Below are 10110 nucleotides of genomic sequence, written 5' to 3'. Positions count from 1 at the left end.
AAAAAAAAAAAAAATCCAACATGAAATGAGACAAAACAGAGGAAAAAAATAAAAAGGAATTAAAATATACACCTGTCATAGAAAGGAAATAAATATGTGGAGGCTATAGCTCTTTATTTTTAAAACTGGTCACAAGACCTTAGCTAGTACGTATGACTTATTTTGTCCAATATCTATTCCACGTTCCCTCGACTTTCAGGTAGAACTCTTAACAGGTATAGATTTTTTTACCCAGTGAGGTAACCAAAGCCTCATTCCTGAGGGCTCTGAGCCCCTGCCAGCATAAGGTTGTAATATTCCACTAGCAGAATATGAGAGTCTAACAAGGAAGCAACTCAAGGCCTCCCAGGTTTTGTTCACACTCCCGGCTCCCATCGTATAGCTATAATTCGATTTCCCCTTGGTGCATTACCAATTACTCCAGTCAATACCTTAATATTGATTTCGTCTCTGTGCCCAGTTCTCTAAGGAACTTGAAATGGCCAAATGTGGCCTCAGCTTCTAATTCCACAATAGCATTGTTGTATATACCTTTGTGGAAACATTTCTCCCTAGAGTACAAAAACAGGCAGCATAAGGAAACGGGAAGAAAGTGTTTCAAGAGTGGATTTTTCTCATGAACTGAATTCTTTGAGCAGAAGTAATATATTTAACGACATACAAGGCCATTGTAGTTAATGACTTATCTGTAACAGACCTTGCCACACAATGGCCACAGAGACAAGTCCTCTTAGACTAGTAACTTTCTCGTGAGAAAATGAACACCTGATCTTGGAACTCCAGGTAACCCCGTGCCCCCAGCTGTCCATTCTGAACAAGATTTACCTTATTCATCTACTCATGAATATACAGGGTTTCTCAACCTTGGCACTATTACCGTTTGGCTGTTATTCTTTCTTGCGGGAGGAGATGTTCTGGGCATTGTAGATGTTTAGCAGCATCCCCGGCCTCTACCAACTAGTTGCTGGTAGACTCTCCCAATTGTGACAATCGAAAATATCTCTAAACAGTGCTACATATTTAGTTGAATTGCTAAAATTTGCCTCTGGGAGGCAAAGCTGCCCTTAGTTGAGCACCACTGGCAGGCATGTCCTTTGAATTCCATCATCCAGAAGTGACCTGAGTCAGTCTTAAAGTCTTGAGTAAATTGTACGATAACATTCCCAGTATGGTTTCTTCTGTCACGCTGCCTTTTTTCATTCAACCTACAACTATTGCCTCATGAGAGTTCCCTATGAATAACTGACTGATGTTGGAGGAAAAAACTCAAGCTTGACTTATAGGTGTTCTGTGTATTATGTTACTACTAGCCCGGAATGAGGTGGTGGGGGCATTAAACCTCCTGTTTATGGGTGGCAGTGAGGGACAGGAAAGGAAAATCTTCCTAGGGAGGAATTCAGGCAGTTCATATTGTTGTCTCCTTGGCCTGAAGAGATATGTATGAAATAAGGGTTATGTATATTCATGGAGAGTGAACTAGCAGTTGGCTGGATTGTCAGGGGCTTGGGAAAGGATTGATGCTAATTTAAGAAAGGTTAGGAAGGGGTGTCTACCTGAGCCTCTTAAAATGGATCCAGAATGTGAAAGCATTTCTGAGCTATGTTAATACTCACAGCAAAGTCCTCAGTATGAAAGAAGTTCTGAATAATCAGGTAGACAAGGTAACCTATTTTGTAGATGTTAGTCTCCTTCTGTCAAGACAGTGCTTAATGGGAGCATAAAGAAAGTTCCAGGATGGCAAGGATGGCATCTGTCTCCCCTCCCCCATCCTCTCTGGCTTTTCCCTCTCTCTTTGCCAAGAGCTCTACTTATAGTATTATATCTTGGGGGTTCAGCCAGCTACCAACCACTTGCATTAGAAGGGGTAACATTTTAGCAGTTTTGTTCTCATTGGCTGACATATTATAATCTTAGATTTGCTTTTCTTGTCTGTGATACTTCTAACAGCACCACTATTTATGGATTTACTGAATAATTTATAATACACTATCAGAGATTCCCATACAACATTTCTCTGGCCAAGGAACTTACTACACATAAGTTAGATAATGTGCTTAATTCTTGTTTTATTAACATCTCTCTCTTATGCACCTCTCTCTTATCTACTGCTGTTTTCGAATGCTGAAATCTACTAAAAACTTAGTTATGAAGCTAGCTGAGAGAAAACACAGTTGGGGTCTCTCTGGATGCAGTGTATATTTTTATCCCAACTGATTTTTGATGCTATTTCTCCCATTCTGATATCACATAGGTCCAAGAACAAAGAGGCCTCTCACTATTACACCCAATTACTCATTCATAAAGTTTTTGCTCTTTGTTCCTATGACTCTGGGCTCTGTTTTTAAAGGTTTTACTACTTAAGGAAGGAGTACAAAAGAAATTAGTTCAAAAGAATTGGAAGTTCAAACTACTACCTGGTAATTTTAGATTCTTATGCCACCAGGTAATCAGACAAAAAAAAAAAAAAAAAAAGAGGGCTGCTATGTTAATTGGGGTGTTTTAACCTTTTAATACAGTTGCTATAATGAGAGCATGGAAGAGTATACAGGGAAAACTGAAGATTCTCTGGAGTGTATTCTTGTACTACCACGTATGGTGGCAAAAGAATCAACAAGAGCTTAGACCTATCAGAAATAAATTTGGTCACTATCACGAAGAAAACTAATTTGGCGAGGTACAGCCAGAAGAAAAATAAAAGAATAGATGCAGAGGAAGGAGGGTCTCATGACCAGGCACTTAAATAAGACAGTATCTTCTACCTGTATTCTCTTGCTGTTACATATAACATGCACTTTAACCAATTTTCCATCTCTTCCCTGTCATTTGTTAATAAGTATGAAAATAACTATTTAGTGTAATTTGCAGACTATCAGTAAGAGAATGTGGCAAAACTATAAGAATGGACATAATCTGAAGGTCTTGGCCTTGGCAATGGATATAATAATAAACAGATGTGTTGTTAGGTATAAGTATTTTTTGAAGTTTAAATATGAATAGTGTATTTGTGAAAACTAAATAGCCAAGAATGAATTATAGTGAGTATCTATCTTTGCTGGTTGCTTGATATACATTCACCCATCCCAAAAGAATTCCAGATGTTGCTTTCAATTACAGAAGCCAAAAGGAGTAGGTACATGACCTAATCTTGGCCACTCTATCCAAGGACTCAACCTTCAACTGATCTTGCAAAGAACAAAAACAAATGACCGAACAAATGACCGGAAGGATTCATTATATCATCCCACTATCAATCCCTTTGCTTCCTCCTCTTTGACCCTCTAGTATTTTGGTTCCTGCCTACCAGTTCTAAAAGACACTGGATATCCTTTCAATCAATTCCCTTTTCCTGAAGTTAGACCTGTTCTGTTGCTTGCAAAATAGGGCCATGATGTAATTAAGAAAATGGGCAGAAATGGGAGGACAAATATAGAAAATCTCTTTTAAAATCTGTTTTTACAGCTGTCTTATATTTTCAAAGAACTCACTTTTGGTATTGGATATTGTTACAGACTGCATGTCTGTGTTGCACCACCCCCTTAATTAATTTGTTGAAACTCTTAACTCCTAATAGGATAGTATTTGGAGGTAAGGCCTTTGGGAGGTAATTAGAACAAGAGGGTGGAGCCCCCATGATGGGATTAGAATCTTTATAAGGGGAAGCAGCCTTCTCTCTCCCCACCAAGTGAGGATCCGATGAGAAGACAGCTGTGAGTTAACCAGGTAGAGGGTCTTCACTGGAACCCAACCCTGATCTTGGACTTCCAGCCTTCAAAACTGAGAAATAAATGTTTTTTAAGGCACTTAGGCTGTGGTAACTTGTTATTATAACCACAGAGCCAGCTCAGAATGGTCCTATCTTGTTTAACAAGATACTAAATTGATTTTCAGAGACAAAAGAACAAAATCTCAAGTCATGAAGCAAAAGCATGTACAGAGAACTTTGATCTCCAGCTGAAAACGGAACCAAAGTCTCACCACCCCCCCACCTCACCCCCACAATCCCACTCCCTCACCCCCCATACACAAAGAACTAAAGAACCCAGACATAATGGTAACTTGAACACTGGAACCCTTTCAGAAGCAGAGATCGTCTGATGTGCAGGAAGATCCTGTGTTTACAACCCTTACCATATACGGCAAAGCTCCAAGTTCCTCCAAAAATGCTCGCCCCACCAACACTTCCGAATTCCCTATATCTTTAAAAACCCAGCCCGAACCCTGGATCAAGGAATTTGGGCTTTGAGCATTAGCTTCCCGTTCTCCTGAGTGCGCTGTTCATAAAAAAATAGCCGATCTTTCTCCGTAATTCTGTTTAGCTTTTTGATCTGTTGGCGGTAGCTGGATGAACTCTATTCTGTAATGTTATCGTAGCCCCAGCTAAGACAGATATTACCTCTTTTTAGTTGTTCTCCACTGATTGTGTCCTTATATTTCCTATTTCCAATCTGTTTTGGGGTTTATTCTGCTGCTTTTCCTAACCATCGATTTGTACTCAGCTTATTTTCAATCTTCCTTGTGTGATGATAAATTTGAAGTTATGAATTTGCTTTACAGTGTTTTATCTACGTCCTACAAATTTTGACATGTGGTATTTTCATTGTAGTTTAAATCTAAGTATTTTGTTAAGTATTATTCTTCCTGTTTTACAGATAAGGAAACTGATAAACATTTTTATTAAGTAGCAGTAGTGTATTTAAAACTTATTATCTTATTAACTAAAGACTCATACAGTAGTCCCCCTTTATCTTTGGGGAATATACTCCAAGATTCCCAGTGGATGCCTGAAGCCACGGAATGTACTGAACCCTATAAATACTATTTTCCTATATATACATATGATAAATTTAATTTATAAATTAGGTACAGTGAGATTAACAATTAATAATAAAATAGAACAATTAGAACAATATACTGTAATAAAAGTTATGTGAATGTGATCACTTGTTTCAGGGCATCCCTTGCATAAGTCTTTGGATAGGTTCAATGTTTTCTAGTGCAACATGCTGTCATCAATCAGAACACATTTTCTGTTAATGTCTTCTACCCAATTTAATGCCTTTCCATCTTAACTATTTATCATACACTGTAGCCGTAACTTTTGCAGTTTGAAATGCAACAACAAAATTAGCATGAATTTTTTTCCTTCTTCACAATTCCAGATTTGTTTTTACAGTGGATCTTAGCAATCTCAGCAGATGATTTTTTTCTTATTGAGAAGTTTTCCTTTTTCATTTAAAGCACTTTAGGGTTTCTCTTTAGCACATCCAAATTGCCAGCATCAATACTATTGTGCTTAGGGGCCATTATTAAGCAAAATAAGGGTCATGTGGGCACAAGCATTATGACAGTCAATCTGATAACCAAGATGACTACTAAATGACTAAGGGGTAGCTAGCATACAAAGATATAATTCATGACCAGGTAGGATGGCACGTGATTTCATCATGCTACTCAAAATGGCATGTAATTTTAAACTTATGTATTTCTTATTTAATATTTCTTGAATTTTCCATTTAACATTTTTTTGGACCTCAGTTGACTGAGGGTAACTGAAACTGTAGAAATCAAAACCTTGGAAAGTAAAAACCACAGATAAGGGGGGAAAGGACACCTGTATGCTGATAACGAAAGTAATATTCTGGTAATACTTAAGGCAGAATTGAATTTGGGGATATAAACAATGAATTCCTGATGAAATGGCAAATAGATTAGTAACTAGTTTTACTCCAAAACTCTTTTGAAGTCACTAAGACTAATTCAACACGGGCATACTTATACCCAATGTATCCTTCACAAGTAACTGAATGGAATGTTGTAAACTACACAAAAAGAGATTATCTGAGTCAGTTTCATAACAGATGGATTCCAGCTGCTAGGTAAACTCATCTTGATTCCTTTTGTTTAAAATGACAAAAACCAGTATGAACAGCAGAGGCCAAAGGATTCCTCAAAGGATTTGGTTCATGTTACCAAATTCCAAGAATGGCAGAGTCACCACTGGGCTTCAGATACTACAGAAATGTCATTAGCAGTGTCCTTATTCTTTCCCAATGAGCTTGGCTGAACACTGGCTGTGAGGATCTCTTGGGCTTGTATCTTCCCAGCTTCATCATACCTTAATTTCAAGTTGAAAACTCCTGGGAAAAAGACTGGCCTGATTTGAGTCATGTCTCTATTCCTGTTGCAATCACTGTGACCAAAAGAGATGAGAAACTAGGATTGGCCCAGCTTTGGTTAGGTACCTATCCTTAGTCAATCACTCTGCTATGGAAGTAGGATGATTTATATTTGGATCCCATGTTAAACTAGAGGAGAGTAATTTCTCAAGAAAGAGGAGTGATAGTCCCAAAAAAATAGGGTACCAGAAAAAAATCTTACATATATTTATATATATATGTATATATATAAAAACCTATATATGTACCTACATTTTATAGATATCTTATTAGATATCTACATATAGGTCTACTGCAATATTTTCTATAGTCATAAGACAAGGAATCTGGAAGAAGCTATCCAAATTTGTGGGGTAGGGGGATTAGGAGGGGTGGAGAGAAGAAAAACTGATGTTACTTGTAAATTCCTTTGCAAAAGAAGAGCCCTTTACAAGCCACAGTGGGAGAGGTTGCAGGAAGGAAGACAGGGAGTGAAAATAGATTCACTCCAACAATCATAGAGTGGATTTGTATATATGTATTATGTCTCTATGTACACACACACACAATATTAATCTAAACAGATCATTTAAATTGGAACATCCTTTGTCATTTCCAACTAATGTTTTTGAGGAGTAAAAAAATGTTAAGACTTAGAAACATCATTAAATCATTTATTCAGTAACAACACTCAGCAGATAACATAAACACACACTGCATATTCATTTCCCATTTAGCCTGAATAAGCAGTTTCACTCTACAGCGCTTTCCAAAATGTAAGTTTTTCTACAACTAGGAAAAAACAGCATTTTAAACAGTTCATCTTTTTAAAATTGAAGTGACTTTCTAAACAGGTATTTAAAAAGGAAGTGAGAAAAACTAAGGTTTAATTACTATAAAAACAAAACTAACATTGCAATTATAGAACATTTAAATAGGAAAATTATGAAACTATATATAAAAAAATTATACATATATACATTGTATCAAAATACCTTTTCTATTTTGGTAACTAAATTTTTGAGATTTAAGAATAAACTAGTTCAAGCATTTCTAAATATAAAAATGTCAGGTTTGTAATTATTAAAAACAAAATAACAGTTCTGTTGAAGTAACAACATATACACCAGGATAAATATTTGAAATTGTAGAAACAAATAACGAACAGCTTCAAATTTCTCATTATTTTAACAGCTTAAATAAGTTACCCCTTTTTAGTCATTTTTTGTTAAAAATAAGTTTATTTAATTTTAAAGTAAGGTCAATGTGCTTTTGTTGCTTGTTTTAAAAGACAAAATACTTATTAAAAATGGCAGTTATTACTTTGCACCAGCTAAGGAATAACATTTACATTTGCCTAGATGCAACAATTTTTAAAACATACAAATTCAATATGAAGTAGGAAAACATGTAAAAAAAAACATATAAGGAGCTATGCTCCATTAAAAATATAAATGCACCTTGTATTGATTATATGAATATCAAAAACTAAATATCCTGATTTAAAAGTAGCTTCTATAAAATGTAATGGGCATTCTTTGCTTTGCTGATATAATAATAATTAAGAAATAGTTCTAGCTCAGTTAACAGTAATATCAGGTTTTTCTTAGCAAAAATGTAGTACATATATGGAAAGGTGGGTATTGACCTATATTCAAGTTTTCCAGTTTGATTTCCATTAAAATGTTTTCTACAACTTAGAAAAATAACACACAAAAGAAAAAAGATGAGGTAAACATTTTACAATTTTAAGAAATTACATGAAACTTAATTCTCATACCCAATGCCTACGTTCTAGAACGATGCTTAAGAAGGTCCTCCATAATGATGATAAGATACGTATCTGAATCATATAATGAATAGTAGGTTTCTTGGTCTTCTCAGTAGGTAATGATGTTCTTCCCTGTTATTACAAAGCCATCATGACTAAGTTTTGCCAAGAATATTGCTTCAATGTTGGGTTTACATGAGGCACCATGCAACAGTAAGAGCAGCTACAATGCCATTCAAAATTGCCATGCTATAGCCCATGTGGAAAGAATGTCCAGTAAGTTTCCTGGTGGGGGAGAAACAAATGAAAAAAAAGGAAAATGTAACTGGGTATAACAGAAACACCGGCAGTTATCATTGAAAATGCTTACAACCTGGAAATGTGTTATACACTAACACAAATTAAAAAAGAATATTGGACATCTGCAGGATTAGTAATATATCTTAAGTTCTCTGTCAAAAACTGTCCTGGTTCTCAAATATAATTTTTCAATTTCATTATTTAGAGCAAAATGCTCAGTTTGATACCTATCTTTACTGTGCTTCATAGTCACTGGGTATATCTTAACCTAATTCTAAGGTATACATTTTACAATACAAGCATTTCTTTCATTCATTAGCATTGTATTTCCCTGTTCTCTTATTCTCATTTTGAACTTAAAATACATATTATTTCAAGTATTTGTTCTGTTTGTACTCTTTTTAGATTATGTGAAGGACCTCTATTATTTCTTTGAGCACTTGCCCATGTTTGAGTCATAAATCAGATTATGTCTTTTACAGACGTTTCAGTTCTCAACCTAATAAGTTACTTAACTGAAGTGGCTTTTAGTGAGTTCCTAAGTATCAGTAAAGACACATCTCTTGTTTTATGGTTACTATGAATGCCAACTATCTTACATGCACAGATTTCCCCTGACATTTGTTCCCTCTCTTTTGTAGCAAATTTACTACATTTTCTTTCTTAACATTCCTCTCACTAACTATATTGCAAAAATACTCTTTGCTTATCCTAATTTGGATCAGATATGCTAAAAAGAAAAAGTAGTATCTAATTGGTGTCCGAAGCAGAACAGAATCTTCTCACTGAAGCAATCCAAATAGATGACATATAGGAAAATGCACTAGCAGCAGTTAAGAGCTGAAAGTCATTAGAAATAAAGGCCCCTGGACTGAGAGGGTCATTGTGCCTATGTCCTCTCCTCCTTTCCTAAGGATAGGTCAAAGTCAGGAGGTACTTAGATTTGAATTAACATTTGAAGAGCACCGCACTATAATGATCCCAGGCCCACAAGATCTGTGGCAGAGAGTAAAGAAGATATACTCTTTGAAGAACCATCTCTTTGTATCCCCTCCGTCCTCCACCGCCCACCCCGCCACCCCCTCATTCACCTGAGAAGATCCTGCTTTCTGACAGCTCCCTGTTCTGGTCCATGGGAGTTAATATTTGCCCTCTCTACTCAACCTGACTCACCTAGGGAATAGTTTAAGATACTCCTCATGTGCCACTAAGGGTTAATCTACCTATATGTATTATCTACTATATGGTAAAAAAGGATGTACTAAATGCTTTGCTCCTTTAAAAAAGAAATTCCTCAAACATATGTTGATTAGTGAACAGAAACTTAATTGAACTATCAGTGTTATCAGTCAAAAAAACAAACAAACAAAAACCCAGAAATGACCTGAGCACATTTAAATTCATATTAACAAAATAAAGTTAATCATGGAATAGAATTTCAGGGATTAATTGTTCTCTTTACTAGTTGTGACCTAGCACTTTCATAAAAATAGAAAAACCTCTAAAGTACAGTTTACTTAACTTTAGGAAATTACAATAACTACAATGTTGGTATAATTGAATTGCACGGAGATGTACATGCTGAAATGCTCAGTGACCCTTATAACAGGCAAAGCAAGGAATTTTAATGGCAATGAAGTTATGCTCCAGATCAGTGATTCTTAGTCTTTTTACCATCTCCAATGTACCATATTTCCACTTCAGGGATAGCAGTTGTCACAAATGTACTGCTTAGGCAAGAGACTTAAAAACTTTGAGCAATCATTTGCTTTAATGCTCCTTTTCAAACACCATGATTTTCTTCTTTGGGGGAAGACACAGACAACCCCTCACAGGTTTTCTCTCCTATGACTCTTATTTGTGATCTCTGAAATCCTGTTAAAA

At 35.8% G+C, this 10110-nt stretch overlaps 1 protein-coding gene across 2 annotated transcripts in view; it reads right to left on the bottom strand.

Annotated features, from left to right (window-relative positions):
• The window catches only part of ARL6IP6 (ARF like GTPase 6 interacting protein 6), a 106502-nt gene that overhangs the window by 68891 nt on the left and 27501 nt on the right, over window positions 1-10110 (bottom strand). The window contains exon 4 of one of the 2 annotated variants that reach the window (XM_039855898.1): window positions 6814-8211. The exons of the other annotated variant lie outside the window; for it this stretch is intronic. Coding sequence (XP_039711832.1) covers window positions 8118-8211 — 94 coding nt within the window. The 3' untranslated portion in view covers window positions 6814-8117. Of the gene's footprint in view, window positions 1-6813; window positions 8212-10110 lie in introns of those variants that run through there. 2 annotated transcript variants of the gene reach the window in all.

Source organism: Pteropus medius, unplaced genomic scaffold, assembly GCF_902729225.1.
Source record: "Pteropus medius unplaced genomic scaffold, Ma_sr-lr_union100, whole genome shotgun sequence".
NCBI lineage: Eukaryota > Metazoa > Chordata > Mammalia > Chiroptera > Pteropodidae > Pteropus > Pteropus medius.
This window is presented reverse-complemented; position numbering and strand designations above follow the sequence as displayed.